At 32.5% G+C, this 22,092-nt stretch overlaps 2 protein-coding genes across 5 annotated transcripts; both read left to right on the forward strand.

Annotated features, from left to right (window-relative positions):
• The first annotated feature begins 4,344 nt into the window (after nucleotides 1-4,344).
• LOC112705885 (thylakoid lumenal 17.4 kDa protein, chloroplastic) lies at nucleotides 4,345-6,014 on the forward strand. The gene is made up of 3 exons (XM_025756891.2): nucleotides 4,345-4,981; nucleotides 5,177-5,423; nucleotides 5,610-6,014. The coding sequence occupies exons 1-3, from the start codon at nucleotides 4,664-4,666 to the stop codon at nucleotides 5,834-5,836; spliced, it is 792 nt and encodes a 263-aa protein (XP_025612676.2). The 5' UTR covers nucleotides 4,345-4,663; the 3' UTR covers nucleotides 5,837-6,014.
• An 8,071-nt stretch (nucleotides 6,015-14,085) lies between these two features.
• Nucleotides 14,086-20,268, forward strand: LOC112705886 (mediator of RNA polymerase II transcription subunit 30). Of its 4 annotated transcripts, XM_025756894.3 has the most exons (5): nucleotides 14,123-14,415; nucleotides 15,196-15,533; nucleotides 18,211-18,689; nucleotides 19,325-19,420; nucleotides 19,706-20,268. In XM_025756894.3, the coding sequence occupies exons 3-5, from the start codon at nucleotides 18,279-18,281 to the stop codon at nucleotides 19,802-19,804; spliced, it is 606 nt and encodes a 201-aa protein (XP_025612679.1). In that variant the 5' UTR covers nucleotides 14,123-14,415; nucleotides 15,196-15,533; nucleotides 18,211-18,278; the 3' UTR covers nucleotides 19,805-20,268. The 4 variants fall into 4 exon arrangements, with proteins under 4 accessions (XP_025612678.1, XP_025612679.1, XP_072056610.1 ...); XM_025756893.3 differs by lacking the exon at nucleotides 15,196-15,533 and having other exon boundaries at nucleotides 14,086-14,415; XM_072200509.1 differs by lacking the exon at nucleotides 15,196-15,533 and having other exon boundaries at nucleotides 14,143-14,415; nucleotides 18,156-18,689.
• Nucleotides 20,269-22,092: the final 1,824 nt, after the last annotated feature.

A 22,092-nucleotide genomic window follows, 5' to 3' on the forward strand; every position in this document is an offset into this window, starting at 1 on the left:
TTGGGAGGAATAATTGCCCTTGACTCGAACTTCTCCACATAGTTGTTTAATACCCTCGGAGACGGCAGCCACCTTGCCATGTAATGGGATGAAGCAACTTGTCTGGCGGATGCAGAGCTTTCACCTCAATCCTAACTCTTTTGGCGTTTTTAGTTTTGGCCATTTTGGGGATATTGGTTCGGTGGATTTTGTAGTGATTTGGATGTGGATTGATAATATGTATGTAGTTGGGAGTAGACGTTGATGAGATTGGAGAAGAATAAGGGAGAAGTTTTCTGGATTTAGAGAGAGAAGGAGGTTATGCATAAATGGTGTTGTTATGTTTAAAAAGGGGAGGGAGGCTGAACACGGATGGTTATCAGACTTAATATATAGCATATTTCAAAATTCAATCGATTGTATTATCATACCAATCGATTGAATGCAGAAAAAAACTTATTTACGTCACATGTCAATCGATTGCATGCTCATACCAATCGATTGAATTGGAATATACCATTAATCACGTCCAAACTTCAATCGATTGTATTATCATATCAATCGATTAAACTTTCATATATCATTCTAATAGCATAAATAAATCGACTGGTAACATAACCAATCGATTGAAATAACTAAACCCACATTGCTTTGATGAGTTCAATCGATTGGGTAATATAACCAATCGATTGAATAAGAAAAACCCCACACTGCCTTGCAACTTTCAAACGATTATTTTGTGGTAACCTGAATTCCAATCGATTGAGTTATGGGAAACCTGAAATTCAATCGATTGTTTTGTTAATCCAATCGATTGATTTTTTAAGTAATACGATTTCACAATCCTATACGAATGTAATGGATCAAAGATAAAATTTTAATCTATTGGAATTGCCAAAAAATTATTACGATCAATGAGATCTAATTCATTGTTGTTTTTTTTATTATTAATAAACATAATAAATGAATGATAAAATAATAATTTATAAAATAAAAAATAGATTTTATAATTAAATAATATACAAGGGATTAATTTGTAACTAAATTTAGATAAGGACTATTTAGCAGTTATTAAAAAACTTAAAAAATATATTTTGTTATAAGACCATTTAATAGTCCAAACGTTTTGGGACCATTGAATCCTTGCCCTCCTAACACTCGTCTTGAAAACTCTAATGTTTGGACTTTGGAGTTTTAAAACTTGGTAAAATGTAAATTTAAAAAGAAAATCAAAATAAAAAATTTGGATCTATTTTAACTTTGTTATTTAAATTTTTTTTATTTTATTAAAAAAATTACTTTCAATCTCTTCCTCTTCTCTCTAATCTAGTCGGTGAACATCATCATCTCATTGCCGCCTCAAAATACCGCGTCTCCACCACCATACAGCCCCGCCACTTGCTACGACGTTGATGCTATACTGCAACGCCAGCCTAAGGCAGAGATCAGACTCCGATTCCAGCATTAATCCAAACTACTCCTAACTCATGCGGAGCGGTTCGAAGCTAGGAGCAAAGGAGATGGCATAGCAAAACGACACAACTGAAAAGAAGAAGCGACTGAGTTCAGGTGAAATCAGGAAAAAGCAAAGGCATTGCAAAACCAAAAAACCACAGTGATCGAGGTGGGTTGTTCCTAGAGGTGGATCTTCTTGAAGAGTTGCCATATTGCATTCTTAGTGATCTCTCCGTGGCAGGCCACAGCGGCAGCGGGAGTCATGAGTACCACAGATGAGCAGTGACAACCATGAGGATCAAAACCATGGTAGTGGTTTCTCTGATCCTTGAAGGTCTCCTCATCCCAGTGCGGTGTTTGCAAGCTCCGGTAATGCAGGTCACAGCAGAGACACGCGAACTACGGAAAAGAATAAAGTTATGTCCGGGTCGGGTTTGGATAGGTAGGTGTTGGTCTTTTGTTTATTGACTAAATACCCATTTTGGTCCCTGACGCAATTATTCAATTTGGTCCCCGAAATTCAAAATTACCTATACTAGTCATTTGGGCACCAATATGGTCCCTCGACTCTTTCCGGCGATGACTAGACAAACGGAGTGCTGATATAGCACCCTCCCTACTACGCTGGATGATGAGTAAACGACGTCGTTTACCCTTGGCGCCCAAACAAGTCAAAAATGAAGAATAGTGGAGGTAGAGAAGAATAATACTTTATTTTGGGTCTCCATCGTTTCTTCTCCCTTCATATACAAAGCGACGACTTTTCTAACTTGTTTGGATGACAAGGGTAAACGACGTCGTTTACTCATCATCCAGCGTGGTAGGGAGAGTGCCATCTCAGCATTCTGTTTGTCTAGTCATCGCCAAAAAGAGTCAAGAGACCACATTGGTGTCGGGACTTGAATCTAGAGGACCAATATAGGTAATTTTGCATTTTGAGGATCAAAATGGATAATCGCGTGAGTCTCAAGGACCAAAATAGAGATTTAGTCCTGTTTATTTGAATGGATTGGGTATGTTTGAAATTTAAATTTAAATATAAATTAAATAATTAAATATAAATATTTAATTTTTAAAATAATTAGATAACTCTAATTTTAAAATAGTATATTTTTGTTTTTCTATAATTAAACTAAAATGAGTTGTGCTCTTTTTATAATTAAATTAAATTAAATTTTTAATTCAAATTAAATGACTTTAATATTAAAAATGTAATATAATATTTTAAATATAAATTTTGAATCTTTTCAACAATTAAACAACTCTTATCTTAAAAGGATATTTTTATCTTTTTTAAAATTATTTTACTTTTTTATAATTAAATTAAATTTTAATTAAAATTAAATAAATTTAATATTAAAAGATATTTTAATTTTTAAAATTAATGATAAATTTTTTTTTATCTTTTAGTTTTTTTATTTTTGTTATAATTTTGTAATAATTTAATATCAACTCAAAATTAAAATAAATTTAAATTAAAACAATAAAATAAAAAGATTGCAACTAAACAAAATTTTGATGTTTTTTTCTTTTTCTTCTTGATTATTATTTCATATATAGACGTTTTCTTTCTTATAATTAAAAATTACTAAAACTCTGTATTACTTTGGAGTATCAAATCAGGTGCGCACTTTACACATGTAAAAACTTAAAATACAGTTAATTCGTTAACTTCATGTGAAATTGATTGTTAAGAATAATTAAATAATTTGATAAATTTAACTAAATTGTCATTTAATGCATTTAATTTCATATAAAGTTGATAGTTAAGAATTCGTTAAATGATTTGATAAATTTAACTAAATTATCATTTACAACTCTTAACTATCAACTATCAACTTTACATTAAGTTAACTCCACTTGAGTTTTCAATTTCACACGCTCTTCGTTGCTCGTTAATTTTTTGTTAAATGGGTTTTGTGTTTGGAACAGTAAATTTTCATTCTGTCATTTTTAAACGTTAGCCATATTTTTTACGCTTTTCTTTTGAATGATTGGAATGCGTAATATTGTTTAGTGTTTTGAAGTGTCAACTGAACATGGATAAATAATTAAGTCGCGAACTCATTGTTCTTTGTAATGCCTAATTGAGGGCGGTCTCCAAAGTCATTTTTGCTATTTGAAAAAGTTGAGTTATTGAATTTTTATGTTCATATTGTGTTAAATAATGACATCTGACATTGAATGTCCTTGTTGAAAATTACATAGTTAGAGGGTGTTCTAAATATAAATACTAGTTGTTGAATTGCACTGCCATAATCTGAAACTGTGTGCGCTTATTTTGGTGGTCTGCTATTGAAGTATTTACAAATTACAAGGATATGGTTACTTGAAATGTGGAACTACCTTGGTTTGACGGTAATATAACAAGACAATGAACTTTACATTTCTTTTATAGTTTTATTGCATGCAGTTATCAAAGGCAATGCTAGACACTTGAGCAATTGAAGCAATTACCATTAATGATAGATGTGTAACGTGTTATGCAAGTTAGTTACATAGATGATAGAATAATGAAATGGGGGCCTTGCAATGAGCATGGTATAAAAGAATAAACAATTGTCTACAACTGTGCACAAGTATAAGTATAATTGACAATGATAGCAAATTTCTCAGATGAACTAGTGTATACAAAAGAAAACACTAAATCATCTATCTGGATCTAAACAAGGAATGAGTTATGTATACTGTATAGAGCTGAATACACATTGGAACATACCAATACCAATTGTCAAGGGTGCGTGTTATTTTACCGATTGCCCCTCCGTCCTGAAAAAGAGAAGCAGTGAAATGATTTGAATTAAATAAATATTTGTATATATCTGAAACGACGTTAATAAGAAAAAGAGATTAGACGGGAAGGTTAACGACGTCGTTCTTATAAGAAGGAGGGTTATTGGGAGGGGGATTGGAAGAGGAGGAAGTGGATTTAGAGGTGGTGAAGGTGTGATAAGAGGTGTCGTGATCGTCGTCGTCGTCGTCGTCGGCGGTGGAGAGGTTGATGCAGGAGCAGCGGACAAGGGTGTTTAAGAAGGCAGAGGCGAGGTTGGTTCCCATGGCGTTCCAACAGGCTCCTTCTCCTTCCTTGGAATCCGAATTCTCCATCTTCCCATCTAACTAACTAACTCTCATCCACACGGGTAAAGTACCTCCGCAAACTTCTATTTCTTGTTCCATCTCAACAAGGCCCAATAAAGCACTAAGGCCCAGGAGGTCCGTTCTAGGCCCAATGTATCATAATGTAGTGCCACGTGTTGAGCCAAGAAAGATATCTATCTTGATTGAGATAAGCAGCAACGATGGAGTGGTCTCGGAAGATTTTAACAATCAACATTCAACAATGGCAAGCTTTTCAATCCCAATCCCAAGAAACGGTTTGTCCATACCCAGCTACTCAACCAAACGCCCTTCAACACTTCACACGCCCCTCAAAGTTTCTTGCTCTGAGTCTGGGACGAATTCCAATGGAATCAAGGGCCTAGCTTGTGGGATTCTTGCTGCTTGCGCTGTCTCTTCTTCTGCATTCTCTGTGACTGCTGCTAACCAGGTACAAGTGATATAAATATTAGAAAATTTTTCAAGTGTAACTGTACATTGCTGTTTTAGTAATTTTTTAATTATAAAAAATATATATAATTAAGATAACACCAAATATACGGGTATACTTAAAAATTTTCCTAAATATTATTGTAAGTTAGAAGATAAGAGAATTTGTATAAGACAGTATCCAATGTGTTTGCAGAGGCTGCCGCCGCTGTCAACTGAGCCGAACCGCTGCGAGCGAGCATTTGTTGGCAACACAATTGGGCAGGCAAATGGAGTGTATGACAAACCGTTAGATCTCCGCCTCTGCGACTACACGAATGAAAAATCCAACCTCAAAGGGAAGTCCCTGTCAGCAGCACTCATGTCAGATGCTAAGTTTGATGGTGCTGACATGACAGAAGTTGTAATGTCAAAGGCTTATGCTGTTGGTGCCAGCTTCAAAGGTACTAACATTTCTCAAATTCTGTGTTTACAATTACATATGATTCGTACTACCCACTTGATGTAGAAATGTCCTGAAATGGTGCTTATGAAATATTTGTATAGGGTAACAACTTAACATGCAATGCAAGATGTGAATTCTTCAATGTATATGTTTAGGCAGAGAATGATGGAAGGAACTATTGCAGGTGTGGACTTCTCAAATGCAGTGTTGGACCGTGTTAACTTTGGGAATGCGAATCTTCAAGGAGCTGTGTTTAAGAACACAGTGTTGTCAGGGTCTACTTTTGATGATGCTAAGCTGGAAGATGCAGTGTTTGAGGACACTATCATAGGTTACATTGATCTTCAGAAGCTATGCACAAATAAAACCATAAGTGATGAAGGGAGAGCTGAGCTTGGTTGTCGATCATGAGGAAAATCTTCCATTATCCCCCTCTCTTATTTTGTATTTCTATGACAAAATATTTTGGTGAGGATAGTCTTGTAGATGAATGCTACATCCAAAAAACAAATAAACTGCGATTATTTGCCTTTTTTATTTTTTATCTCCAGTAAAATGTTATAAGGTATTATCCGATTTTAGTTTTAAACAAGGAGTTGAAGATAGCCTCATTTTTTTAGTTATTAATTTGGAGGATGTGGTATGCATAGATATAGATGATGGGTGTGTTTTTAAATAATACACTTTTTTTTTTCTAATTTGAAATACAAATTGGAGGCACAGATTTAGGGTGACTTAGAAAACCTCGGCTCCGATTTGTACAGTGATAATTCAAATTCGGAGGGTGGCAAATTGAAGCCTATGATTTGAGAATTTTTTTTTTATGAAGGTTGAAAATTTGGTAGGTTAGTTTTGAGGTTTAATAATATTTAAAAAAATTAGAAAACCCAATTTCTAAATCCAATTCTAAAGGTCCGATTTGTATCCTGTATCGGTGTTAGGCGGATTCGTTCATTTTTAAATCAGGTATGTTATTAACTAGGGGTGTTTATGGACTGGACGAAGTCAGGTTAATCCAGATCTGGCCTTAAATATATACCGGGTCTATTTTTTATACTCTAACCCGTTCCTAAACCCGATGAAATCTAAATATTTTTGGGTCACAACTATATCGAATCTAAACCGGGTGAAAATCGGGTCTTTAAAACTTTAACAGTAATTTATAAAGAAACTTATTTATGATGCAATTATTTATAAAGAAGAAATTTGTTACCGAAAAGTTGATATCCATATTTGAACTTGAATTTGTCCATAAATTCTAATTTGATGATTCTTTGATCTATTTTCTAATTCAACAAGTATGATTAAAAATAAAACAATAAACTTATAATTAATATAACATAATATTAAAATAAATTTAAAACATATATATCTTTTTTAGTTCCCTTATAGTGCATATGGGCCAGATGAAACCATATTCGCCTTGATCTTGACCCGGACCCGATCCGATAATGATCAGGTCTATTTTTGAGACCCTTACCTGTCTCTAAATCTATTGAAATCACACCAAATTAGCCCCTAAAAAATTTGGGACCGGGTCAGGTCTTCGAGCTAAACCGGGCATATGCACTCCTATTACCAACAATACGAGCATATAAGAGATGTTTTCAATCTATTGTGAAATTCGATCATAAATGTTACTTATTGAGCTATACATTGAGTTTGAACAATTTGAAACCGATCGAGATATCAAATAGAGAGATTACATAGCGAGAATGAGTTTGAAAGCAATTACGAAGTTGCTGAACCAATAAAAAATAATGTTGAAACTAATGAGACTATAGAGACAAATGTCGCAGAGGTGACAAATAATAAACAAACCAACATCGGTTCGAAGAACCATTTTTCATCTGCTATTGGATATAAATGCTATGCATACACCAAAATTTTCTAAATACATATAGGTATGTAATGTAGATAAATTATATGATAGATTTATAATATAGAAATAGTTAAGTTTAACCTAAAATAGGATTATTTTAATTTCTTTATGCAATTAGTGAAGACTTGTTATTCTTTTAGATATCTAGTACAAAAAAGTATTATTTGGCATATTTTAGAATTTTGTTTATTTTTTTGTTAGTGTAATTTTTATATTTTCAAATTATATATATATATATATATATATATATATATATATATATATATTTGTTTTTATATTATATGCATGTGATATAGAATTTAAAATCTTAAAATTATAAATATATATCAATAATTTAAAATATATATGATATGTTTACATAATAATTTATATATACTATGTATATTTAAAATTGAAAATGGACATATTTTTATATATTTAGATCGTATGTTTATTTATATATGTATCATACTACAAATTTAAAATTTAAATTGAAATATATATATATATATATATATATATATATATATATATATATATATATATATATATATATATATAAAAGGTTAAGTATGATTTTGGTTCTTAAGATATAGGTTAAAAATTTTTTTGTCTTTAACTTTTTTTGCATACAAAATCGTCCTTAAGATTTAAAACCAAATTTTAAAATATTTATTTTTACTTAAATATTAAAATTTTGGACTAAATTACCCAAACAAAAAAAATTATAAAATAAAAAATAAGAGAAAGAGAATGTTTCTGCTACTGTGAAGGCGAAATGGAAGAAGAAGAAAGGAAAGGAAAAAAGAAAAAGAAGCTGTCCACAAGCCACCTCTGATTCCGCTTCCGCTAACACCTCCATCGATTTTGGTCCCTAATATAAGGACAATTTTAAAACTGTGTTAAACATTAAAAACGATTTTGTATGCAAAAAAAGTTAAAAACAAAAAATATTTTTGACTTATACCTTAAGGACCAAAATTGTACGTAATCCTAATTTATATATATTATGTATATTTAAAATTGAAAATGTATATATTGTATATTTAGATTGTATATATCTATATATTTAAATACGTATTCATATTCTATACTTATATATTTAGATAAATATATATTATATGCTCGTATAACTTATACATTTATATAAAAAATATATTTTGTATTTTGTGTTGTATACATGTACGGAATATATTTACGTAAATATAAATACATATTTACACAATATTCAGTAGATTATTAAATTTTTAACCATTAAAATGAGACACCTTATATTCTGTACAAGTGTGTTAGAGATGTCGATCCCAACTGATTTTCTGAATTCGAAAAAATTCACAAAATAGTGATATAAATTTTTAATGAACTGCTAACTCAGATTATTTATCAGCAAATAATATTGACCCAAATAATAATAATATATGACACTTTACATACTTCTCAATGGTAATTTGATCATTTATATGTAATTCGTCTTTCATATTTCTAATTCAAGTTATTTTGATGTAACTTTTTTTACAATCATTGGTCCTCGGTGTAACTTCAAATTGATGTAGGCATTAAACTTCTATAGCCTCGTGATTAGTCATGGTGGTTCCTGTAACGGCAAAACCATCTATCGGAATACCTAGAATTAGAGTCATATTTTCCAGCGTAACGGTGCACTCACCAATCAGAAGATGAAAAGTGAGTCTCGGAATGCGATCTCACTACTAGAGCTGTTACCAAAGTCGATTGACATTGGATTACTCCAATTTGAGATCCGTGATAAAATCCAGTGGCTTGCAGAACAAGCTCGACTATCAAATTGTATGCATTCGATCAGTGACGATTCCAAAAAATTTTGAGAGTGAGGACAAAATATACATAATATAATAATAATTTTTATAATTATCTTCTGATATTATAAAATATAATTACTCTTTAAATTATCTAACTAACAAATTAAAAACTAAAACAATAAATCAAAATAATAACAAATAATTTATAATTCCATTCTTCTTGACTTCATATTTTAAAAAGATTGAATAATATTTGTATTTTCAATACAATCTAATATCTCTCTTTCAATATATGTCATTAAATATTCATTTAAAATGTGAAGAACAAAAGAACAATATCCGAAATTCCTAATTCAAAATAAGTCGATACACACAATTAATAAGTCACTCAAATTAATTTTCAATAGCAATAAAAAAAAGTGAAGAACAGAAGAATAATATCCTAAATTTCAATTCAAAATAAGTTAATACACAGTTACACAAATAATTAAAAAACGGAACAATGAAAGTATCACGTATGATACCAATTTAGCAAGACTCCAAACAAAATGCTATATCTAAGCAATGAAACAAGCAGATCATAGATCAATGAATGTACCTAGATGGCAAGACTCCAAGAAGCAACAGCAAGCAGCGGTGCGGCGCCCAGCAGACAGCAGGGACGAACAGACTCACTCGAGAGGCCGAAGGATAAAGAGTGAAGAGTGGAGCCGAAGAGGTGCGATGCACCAATGCTTGAAGTAACAGGCAGGAGATGATGGAGTGGCAAGAGACGAAGTGGCGACAGACGCAATCGGAGTGGCGAGATATGTCAGCAAAAAGGAATGCAGAAATGCAGAACGAGAACAGCAATGGAGACGTGGAGCAACGATGCAAGGAGAAATGCTAAGTTTGGGGGCTTGGAGTGGGGTTAGGGCTGGAAGTGAGTCGAGTTGAGTTGAGCTAGATCAAGCTCAAGTCCGGCTCACCAAAATTGAGTTTGGCTCACGGCTTGGCTCATTAACAATCGAGCCTATTTCTTAAGCTCAAGCTCGGCTTACCGAAAACTCACAAGCTGGCTCAAGCTCACGAACTGGCTCAAATAATAGAAACATAAATACAAAATCTATAATTTTATATCAATAAATTATAACTTATATATTTTAAAAAAATATTTAAAAGAATAATTTTATATATTGTTTCTCTATCAATAAATATAAATTTTTTATTAATGTCCTATTTATATGTAATAAATAAATATAAAATTTTAAATAATTAAGATCATTAATATATATAATTATATATTACTATTTCATATGTATATATATAATATTAAAAGTATAGACTAAATGCGTATAGGATATGTGTATTAATATATATATATATATATATATATATATATATATATATATATATATATATATATATATATATATATATATATATATATATATATATATATAATCGAGCCAATTTACGAGCTAATGAGCTGAGCTTATTTAAGCTCAAACTCGACTCATTTAATTTATGAGCTCAATTCCAGGCTCAAGCTTGGCTCACCAGCTCACGAGCTTAGTTTATCGAGCTATTAACGAGTTGAGCTTGAGCTGGTTCATGAGTTGGCTTGACTCACTTCCAGCCTTAAGTGGGGCAGAGCTACAGAGAAAGAAAATTGAAAAAAAAAAAGAAGAATTTGAGGATGGGGTCAAAATTAAATTTATAGTGGAGACAATTAACTTTATTATTGAGAGTCACTAAGTAATATTTAAAATTTTACTAGGGACACTTGCTTCACTTCTGTATGATTAAATCCGTCCCTATATCCAATAAATTCATATAGATAGATCTCAAAACTCGTATACCTTATAAAAAATGGACAAATAATAACTTAAATTATCTTAGATAATTAATCATATATAACCTAAAACACTTATTACAAACATGAACAATATAAAAGATACCTTAAACCACTATACTAAACTAACCTTTAAAATAAACTAACTAATGTAAATAATAAAATTATTCACTAAATTAATTTTTAAGTTAATTATCATTATAAATAATTTTGTTACACATATATACACCGATGTAAAATAATTAATTATATTTTTACATAGACTGTGAATAATAAATAATTCCATTAGCTATCTTATTAACATTGTCATATGCTTAATAAATTAAAATAATAATTCTAATTTATATTCTCATATAAAATAATTAATCAAATGTTCACAAATCTCAAATTAAACTGTAATAATTAATTTAGTAACGTTGCTTCATTAAATTATTAAACACTAACGCTAAATAAAAACTAACAAATATTCTACTATGTATTATTATCAATAAAATTAACCAATAAATTCAATACTAATTACTATTTTGTTTAAACAAATACATTTAATAAACCTATAAAATTAATCTACTCATTATGCAAAGGTTAACTTTACTCTACACGCACAAAATATTATTTTTAATATAAACTAACTATACACATATATAATTAATATTATATCTATCTAAAATCATAATGGTAAGAACTGAACCGATGATCAAATCAATCAGACTATTAGTTCACTAGTTTATTAATTCAATCGATAAATTATTGGTTAAATCGATAAAATTGATCTCATATAAATAAAAAAATAAAATAATAAAAAATTTAACAAATTTAAAATATATATCTTCAATATTTTAAGAACGATCAAGTCTCAAATTTTAAAGACAACTAATATAAAGATAGACATAAAATTAGTTAATACTATTACAATAATATCTTAATTTGACATAATAAAAATAACAATTCATAATATTAATAATTTTTAATACTAATATCAAAATAGATAATTTTAATCACAACACTAACATTAAAATAGATAAAGTAAATTAATAAATTTTTAGTAAAATTTATATTTCTATTAATAATAATAAATAATTAAAAATATAATTAATTCAAAAAATAGAGAATATAAAATTTAAATTAAATTAAATATTTATAAAATTATTTAATTCAAAATTTTACTATATAATTAAAGTTTGTCATATATAATATTAGAAAACACAATAACAAGTGGTAACTAGGAGACATTGTAAACAAGAGGTCCCATCGGCTCTACCACAGGTTGACAAGCGGTATGCTGATCACAGATAGAGGTACGTTGCCATGGAGCACCATAGAATGGTAAGTTACCAAATCAAACTGGTTGGATCGATTGATTTTTTCAATTCTAATTGGTTCATGTCAGTTTTTATTCTTAAACAGTTTAAAAAACGAACCGAACCGATTGATAATCCGATTTTTCAATTTTTTAGTCAAATTGACTAATTCGATTCAGTTTTTACAATTATGTCTAAAACATTATTTTAATACTACTATTTAATCTATAAACATCATCAAATATACAAAATTACTATATTAATATTTAAATCGAGAAAAAATTAAAATAAATACTTACATAATTGATTGACTGAAATAGTTAATAATGTGAAGTTCAAGAGAATTAACTTTTTTTAATTTATTTTCTAAGGCATTGTGTGATTTTGGTTAATAAAATGGTGGTTTATGGAGGTCCTTGCTGTGCAAAAGATGAAGAAGGAAATGAAACTATAAAAGTGAGAGTGAAAGTTCAGTTCAGTTCAGCATCGAGGAGGGATAGAAGAAAGAGAAGAGGAGCCTCTCACCCATCAGAATGGTTGCATGTGTCACACGCGTCGTGTACCTCAAAACCAAGGGTTCGATTTCAGTATGCCCCATTCTATCGTCCGAGTTCCTCTGCTTTCTACTTTATCCGTCTAATTGATCTAAGCCACCAAACCAAGGCTAGGTTTTATGGTTCAAATCTCCATCGTCCTATCTTCGTAAATTTAAATTTGGCCTTCAATCTGACCATTCGATTTGAGTCAATACCAACCTTCGATTTGTGGCACCTTTAAATCGGATGGTCTGATTTGTTGTTAGCCATCATTTAAAATTTTATATCCCTACACATACAATGAGCTAATAACAATGAATAATACCACTATTTTTTCAATATGTAAATTAAAAAAAGCGGTTAAAGACATTGAAACAAATAAAATTAATGTATTTGATATTCTAGATTTTTAATAACTAAATCATATTATATGTACACAAAAATCAGTCACTAAAATTAGCCATTAATATAAAATATGTTACAATATAAATATACATTAAAAATAAATTAAATCACACATATATTTATACACAAATATATTAATAACTAATTTTAATGTACAAATAATATTTTTGTAATTCAATGATTCTTACACTATCATTTCAATTGCTTTGGAAACTAAAAAAGTATCCAGATATTATAATATCAACGCGCATCTGATGTGGTATTTAAAGGTGTTCAAACCAATCCAAATCGAACAAAATCGACGAACCGAATAAAAAAAATCGAAAACCAAAATAACTAAACTAAAATAACCAAAAAATTGTTTTTGCAGTTTTTTGTTCGGTTCGGTTCGGTTTTTGGTTTTGGTTGAGAAAACTTAAACCAAACCAACCGAACCGGTATATAAATAAAACATTTAAATTACCCTAACCCTAATGTGAAGCCCATTCATTCACCTTCACCTCACGCTGTAGCAATGTTCTGAAAATCGGTTCGGACCGGCTAGTCGAACTGTGAACCAGACATAAAAACGATTCGGGCAATCAATAAAACCGCAAAATCTGAAAATCAAAATTGAACCGGTGAACCAATCGGTAACCGGTTGGTCGACGCCGATTTTTTGGCTGAACAGCAAAACGCTATCGTTCCACTCACTGAGGCAATTAGCAAGCCCTAACTGCCATAGTTATAAAAATAGACCGAACCGATCGGTTCGACTGTAAAACAGGTGAATCAGACTCCTAACCGGTCCGGTTGAGTGATATGACCGAATAAAAAAGAGAACCGTTGAAAACCAAATTGAACCGGCCGGTTTTGATAAAAAAACCGAAAAAGCAGCGGTTCTTGGTCAACCGACCGGTTCGGAAGCTTTTTTTTTTTTTAACTTCATTTTACAAAACACGTCGTTTTGGTTTATTAAAAAAAAAAAGAAGTGCTCTTATTCGCTACGTACCCCAAACCCAAATCACTTTTCCCCAACCCTAATCTCCTAACGGCGAACCCTCCCGTCACCACCTCACCTCACTCCGTTAGTGTCACTCACCCAGCCACCGCCGCCAGCCGGCCGCCGTCGTCTCCTTCGTCTCACCGCCGAACACCGATTCTGAACTCTGAAGGAACAGAACAGAGTACAGACCCGCGGCTCCGCTTCGTCCCTATCTCTCATCGCCGTCGCCGTTGGCTCGCCCTCGCCGCGCCGTCGCCCTCGCCGTTGCCTCGCTCTTCTGCTCTGTCAAATAGGTTAGTTGAATATGTTGTTCTCCAGTTCTCCTCTGTTCTGCACTTCTGCAGTTCTGCTCTATGCTTGTTGAAAACTTATGAATAATGAATAATGTTGTTCTGCACTTCTGTTATGACTTATGCTTGTTCTATTCTGTTGTGAAAACTTGAAAGGATATATTCTGCACTTCCTTGACTGATGCATCAATATTTTCTGTTGTTCTGGAGTTGAAAGGATAAGGATATGTTCTTTTCTGGAGTTGTTCTATTCTGTTGCGAAAACTTGTTCTCACAATATTTTCTGTTGTTCTATTCTGCACTTTCTTGACTGATGCATCAGGAGTTATTCTATTCTGTTGTGAAAACTTGAAATTTCTGGGATGAATATGCTTGTTGAAAGCTTGAAACTATGAAATATGAATAATGTTGTTCTGTTGATTTGTTCTGTGTTGAATATGCTTGTTGAAAAATGGATGAATTTGTAGCTGTTATGACTAATGTTTTTATGTTGTCTGTTCTGTTATGAATATGCTTGTGGCCTTGTGCTGTGAATTTAACTATTTAAGAGGTTGCTGTGAATTTAACTATTTAAGCCTTTAAAGTTGCTGTCTTGCTGAATAGGGAATAGGAATTAGGGAATTTAGGATTGCTATTTTTTATTTTTTATTTATATAGGACCGGGTCAACCGGTTCAACCAGTAATCCAGCGGTTGAACCAATAACCCAGTGACCCAGTGACCTGACCGGTTCGATTATCGGTTCGGTTCTGACAACTATGCTAACTGCATCCTCCTGTGCCAGATCTAGCATTCCAAACTCCAAAGCGCCGTTTCAATCTCATCGAGCTCCAGAGCGCCCCTCACCTCCGTCCACCGCCTCGCCGTCGTTCCTTCGAACAGCCACCGTCTGCGCGCTCACTTCCCCTCCATCGCGCAGCAGCCATCGCAACCTTTGAAGCCTCCCTCGCGCAGCAGCCATCGCAAACTTCGAAGCCACCGTCTACTCTACCACTCTTGCATGCTCTGTCTCCCTCGGTGTCTCTCGGTGTCTCTGTCTCCGTTGGTCACTCGGTGTCTCTGTCTCTGTCTCTCGGTGTCCCTGTCCCTCTCCGCAACCACAGTGTCTTGCATGTTCTCTAGGTATAGTGTGAACTGATATAGTGATATAGTGTGAAGTGTGAACTGATATAGTGATATAGTGATTGAATAATTGATTGAATAATTGTTTGCCTGTTTCAACTGAACTAAGTTACTGATTCAGAACTGTGAACTTTGTATTGTTATTGGATTGGATTGTATTGTTATTGGAATGGATTGTTATTGCCTGTTTGCCTATTTCAATTGAATAATTGGATTGGATTGTATTGTTATTGGATTGCTGGTAATGTTTAGGTATGTATTGTTATTGTATTGTTATTGGATTGCTGGTAATGTGTAGGTATGAATGAATAATTATTGTTAGTTAATTATTGTTGTTCCCCCTCTTCTTCAGGATCTGCTCTGCTCTGTTCTAGGCTTCTAGATTTCTTTGTTATTGGAATTTGATTTTATTTCTGGTTAGGATTGGTGATCTGAATCTTTTATTTGAAAATTATTTTTTGGTTCTTTGATTTTCAAGTTGCTTGCTGCTTCAATTTGAGGGGATTCTGAATTTTGGTTTAAACTGTGATTGAAGGTTCTTTGGTTTGGGTATTCTTCACTTTCCTGGAAGCTTAGTTTTTAATTCGTTGAGATCAAATTATTGTTTTCAACCTTGGTGATTTTTCGATATTCTTTTTGGTTGCTTTCTTTTTAAATGTTTCAATTGGTGTTATTGTGTTGTTGCTGTGATTTAAATGTTCTTTTTGATTCTTTCTTTTTCTCGAATGCCCAGTCAATGCTTGATTGATTGGCTTTGCTCACTGATTATATTTGATGATAAATATTAGATTTATAACTCTATCACTGCTTTATTGTCTGTTTGTATAGTTAAATTTTATTAAAGTTTCTTGAATTTGCACTATGTTACTGATTCAAAGTTTTTTGAGTTCTGTTCATTGTTTGGTTGCACCGTCCCTGCTCTCGATCTCTGCCGACTTGCTGCCCCTCCTCTATGCTGGATTTTTTTTTGTTTCAGCTGTTGTGTTTTTGTTTCAGGTCCTGTTGTGTTTGTTGTGCAATACTATCAATTTGTTTTACTTTTTTGACTCAGCTACATTAAGACAATATTTTCTATCTTTAACTTGTGCAGTCTATATTTATATTAGACTATAATTATGTTTTAATGTGTTTATTTTTTATTTTATTATAAAACGGTTTTTTCGGTTCAACCAGTTGAACCAGCGAATCAGTAACTAGAGCGGTTCGATGACCGGTTCGGTTTTCAGAACCTTGCGCCGCAGACCTCAATACCTTTCCCTACTCTGAACTCTCAACCCTCGTCTTCCACTCTCCTCTGCCATCCTCCAGAGTCCAGACTGCAGCAGCCACGAAGGAGCCTTTCTCCGCCTTATCCCCTCCTTCTCCCTCTCCCTTTCTCGTACCCGCTCTCTCTCCGTCGTCTCCCACACAGTGAAACAACAACAGGAATATTCACCTGTTGTCCATCGACTACGCCTTTCGGCCTGATCTTAGGCCCTGACTCACCCTCCGTGGACGAACCTTGCGGAGGAACCCTTAGGTTTTTGAGGCATTGGATTCTCACCAACATTTGCGTTACTCAAGCCGACATTCTCGCTTCCGCTTCGTCCACCACTGCTCGCGCGGGTCCTTTCCTCTAAGGCGGAACGCTCCCCTACCGATTCATTTTTACATCCCACAGCTTCGGCAGATCGCTTAGCCCCGTTCATCTTCGGCGCAAGAGCGCTCGATCAGTGAGCTATTACGCACTCTTTCAAGGGACAAAGTTCTAGCACCATGCCAAATGTGCCCGAAAAAGAAGAGCAAACGAAGCATGTCCAAAAGTAAACTAACCCCTTGGACTGCTACGAAAAACACCATCTGATTTCAAAGTGGCACGATCTAATTCAAAAATTTCACCCAATTGAGCACGTCTAGCATATTTTTTCACAGTAGCGGGAGTCAGTTATCGTACCAGCAGCCACCGTGTCGCCTTCCGTGAAGCACAGCGCAGCGCAATCCAGCCGCCGTGTCGTCCGTGACGCAGGTTTATTCTTGATTTTCTTCCTGAGTTTTCATTCTCTATCTGCCATTTTTTTTCCTTTTCTATTTTTGTTATAATTTTCTTCTGGTTTAGTATTCTTATTGATTCTAATTTGGGATGAACACTTGATTGGCTTGTTCTTGATTCTATGGCTGAGTTGTTGATTCTGATTTTGTTTTTTAATTCTGAATTTTTTGTTCTGTTTGATTTAGGGTAATTCTTGTTTGAGTACTGCTAGGGAGCCAATGGCCTATGCATACAATATGTACAATGAGCTAAATTTTTGGTCAATGAATAAAATGAACATAACCCATACTATCCAGAATAACCATCTGGATACCTAGGGATAATAAACATCTTATGTCATAAAACCACTCATCCAAAAAGCTTAAGCTGATTTTGGGGTTCACCAAGGATCAAATTCTTGACCTTTTGGATCTAGAACTCTAATACCATGTCATGAAACCACTCATTTCAAAAGCGTAACCTGATAGAATAATGTAACACTAATGGTCATATCTCTGATACTTTCTAAACCTCAATTGTACACATTGTACGCTTAGGCCATTGGCTCCCTATACTTTCTCTAACTTGAATTCTACTGGGTTTCATCCGAACAGGTTCGAATCCCTCTGTCTCTGATTTTCAATCTTCACTTCCTTTTCTCCAAATTAGGGTTAGGGTTTTACAATTTCCCACTATCAACAATCCAAGACACTCGATTGAACTCAGCAGCAACTAAAATGGAAGAGCAATCAGTAGTAAACGGCATCGTTTCAGGTTCAAGCAGTTCCAGAACGACACAGGAGCTTGCAATGGAAGGCCAGAAGTACCTCGAAGAAACCATAGAGTACGCTTTTCAGATCCTATCTTCCATGAACGACGAGCTCTGCAACCCCGTTTTGTGGTCCATTGCTTCTCCGTCTGCAGCTTCCTCAGCTTCCCCGCTTCACCATAACAACGGTCCTTCTTCTCACTCTTCCAACGGTGGTGCCGGAGATGCTGCCTCCGATAACTCCAACCACCATGCTGAGAGTGGTGCCGTTGGTGGAGGAGCTGGCGCTGGTGGCGCACTCGAAGAGGCAAGGTTTCGCTATAAGAACGCTATTGCTTCTCTTCGAAACGTTCTCGAAGCAATTCCCAATTCTCAAAAGGTACATTTTTTTTTTTGTTTTCAGAATTTGAAGACAAACCATTTTTATGTATGTGACAGTTGCATATAAATTAAACTCTTGTTTATTCCATATATTTTAATTTTTGGCACATGCATGGTTTGGATAGGGATTAAGATTTTAGAACTGTCAGAATACTATGGTAATTGTTGTTCATAGAGTACTGAAAATGATCCATCTGGCTGAAGGATTAACGAATGATTATCTCAAGTAAAGTGGTTAGTTAATTCTAAGTGTATGAAATATTCATATGATATCAAGTTAGTTAATCATTGAGTGGTTTCAAATATTTTCTCACAAGAGTTTCAAACTTATGCATTCATGTGTTTTATATATAATTTGTTCCATGACTATGATAAACAATGGTGTGATAGTGATCTTACTAAAGGATAAAACAACAGAACCATAGTTGTAGAACTATAATATATCACCTTCACTGAACTTGTTTCTTGTATATTATCATGTCATCTGCCGCAATTTGAACCATGCAGTGTGAAATGAAGTTTAAAGGATATTGGCATGCAAACTTGCATATTCTTTATTGTGAACTTTACAACTTTTTGTCTAGGGATGTCTTTTTCTCTTTTCCCATCAAACTAAATAGGTCGGTATTACAGGCAAAATCATTTGACACTGGTTCAACTGATAGTCCAATGGAATTGGATGATATGGAAATTGAGAAATTGGAGGAGCGAGCCTCTTCTCTAAGAAAGGTAAGTTGCAGCGAAGTTTTTATACGTTTCTATAAACTTTGATCTATTTTTATGATAAATATTTCAACTCCTGAACATTGAAATTGTCACTTTGGGGGATCCATGTTATGTCAGCTAAGTTTACTGGAAGCTATTTTATTCTTCTAGGGGCTTGCCAATCTAACTGGTTAATACTGCTGAAACAACTTAATTGGGTTATTAAATTTAGCTTGCTGAAACAAGCTATTTTGTTTTTCAAATTATATTTATTGTGTTTAACATTTGAATATCTGTTCGTTAATATAGGAGCTTGCCAACAAGAACATGCACCTAAAGATACTTATTGATCAACTGCGTGATCTTCTCTCTGATATATCAACGTGGCAAAGTCCTTATTCAACCTGAAGATTAGGATGAACTCTTAAATTTGAGGGTAGTATCATGAAATGAAAACCTGAGTTCAGAGTACAGTAAATGCTAATTATGCCTCTTGATATTCTAACACTTGAAGTTGCATAGTGATCACAAAAAAAATAAGAGAAAGAGAGTGTTTCTGCTCAAAGGAAGAAGAAGAAGAAGGAAGGAAAAAAGAAAAAAAAAAAACTGTCCACGATCTATTTCTGTCTCCGCTTCTGCCGTTACCTCCATCGATTTTGGTCCCTAAAATAAAAACGATTTTAAAACTAAGTTAAATTTTAAGGACAATTTTATATGCAAAAAAAGGTTGGAGACAAAAATTTTTGGTATATACCATAAGAGCCAAAATTGTATTTAATCCTAATTTATCTATGCTATATATATTTAAAATTAAAAATGTACATATTGTATATATCTATATATTTAATTATATATCATATTCTATACTTATATGTTTAGATAAATATATATTATATGATCGTATAACTTTTACATTTATATAAAAAAATATATTTTGTATTTTGTGTTGTAAACATGTATAGAATATATTTACGTAAATATAAATACATATTTACACGATATTCAGTGGATCATCAATCTTTCAGCAGTTAAAGTGAGACACCTTACACAATATTTTGTACAAGTGTGTTAGACTCTAAACCCTAAATCCAAAAAAAATCATGAAATAATAGTATAAATTTCCAATGAAGTGCTGAGCCAGATTTATCAGCAAATAATATTAATCCAAACAAGAGTAATCTATGACATTTTATGTACTTCTTAATGGCAATTCGATTATTTAAGTATAATCCGTCTTTTAAATTTCAAATCATTTTGATATAATTTTCTCTATAATTATTGGTCTTCGGTGCAACTCTAAAATAATTAATCAAATTGTTCACAAATCTCAAATTAAATTGTATTAATTAATTTAGTAACGTTGTTTAATTAAATTATGAGTGAATACCCAACTTAATTCTTAATAATTACTTCGAAAGGATTATAAAGTCTTTAACAAAAAAATATCCAATCCGGCTCCTGAATTTATTTTTATAGGATTGATTAGTCTTTGTAAAAAAAAAAAAAAGAACACTGACACAATAGCTAATCAATTCCATAAAAGTAAAGCTCAGGAATCGAGTTAGATATTTTTTTTGTTAAAGATCTCATTGTCTTTTGAAATAATTGTTAGGGACTGTTTAAGATTTTTTTCTTAAATTATTAAACACTAACGCTAAACAAAAGCTAATAAATATTCTCTCTACTATGTATTATCAATAAAATTAACCAATAAACTCAGTACTAATTACTATTATGTTTAAACAAATACATTTAATAAATTTATAGAATTAATCTACTCATTATGCAAATGTTAACTTTATTCTGCACCCACAAAATATTATTTTTAATATAAACTAACTAACTAACTAACTATATATATATATATATATATATATATATATATATATATATATATATAACTAATTTTATATCTACCTAAAATATTATTTTAATACTACCATTTAATCTATAAACATCATTAAATATACAAAATTACTATATTAATATTTAAATTAAGAAAAAATAAAATAAATACTTACATAATATAATTGATTGAAATAGTTAATAATGTAGAATTCAGGATAATCAATTTCTTTAATTTTTTTTTTAGAAATTGTGAAATTTTGGTTAATAAAATGGTGGTTTATAAAGGTACTTGCTGTGCAAAAGATGAAAAAGGGAATAAAACTACGAAAGTAAAAGTTTAGTTCAGCATTGAGGAGGGATACAAGAAAGAGAAGAGAAGCCTCTCACCGATCAGAACGGCTGCATGTACGACACGTGTTGTGCACCTTAAAACTGAGGGTCCGATTTTAGTGTGCTCCTCTCCACCGTCCGATTTTTTCTGCTTTTCACTTTGTCTGTCTGATTGGTCTAAGCCACAAAATCGAGGCTAAATTTTATGGTTCAAATCTCTACTATTCAATTTTTGTAAATTTAAATTTGGTCGGTGGATTGACTTAAATTTAACCCTCCGATTTGAGTCAATATCGAGCCTCCGATTTGTGGCATCCCTAAATTAGATAGTCCAATTTGTTGCTAGCTATCATCCAAAATTTCATACCCCTGATAAAACAAAATGAGCCAATAACAATAGATAGCACTACAGTTTTCTTAATATGTAATTAAAAAGCGGGTGAAGATACCGAAACAAATAAAATTAAGAAAATTATATGGTACAGATCTAAATCTGTATAGATTTAAAGATTTAAAGA

The sequence above is a fragment of the Arachis hypogaea genome, chromosome 8, assembly GCF_003086295.3.
Source record: "Arachis hypogaea cultivar Tifrunner chromosome 8, arahy.Tifrunner.gnm2.J5K5, whole genome shotgun sequence".
Classification (NCBI taxonomy): domain Eukaryota; kingdom Viridiplantae; phylum Streptophyta; class Magnoliopsida; order Fabales; family Fabaceae; genus Arachis; species Arachis hypogaea.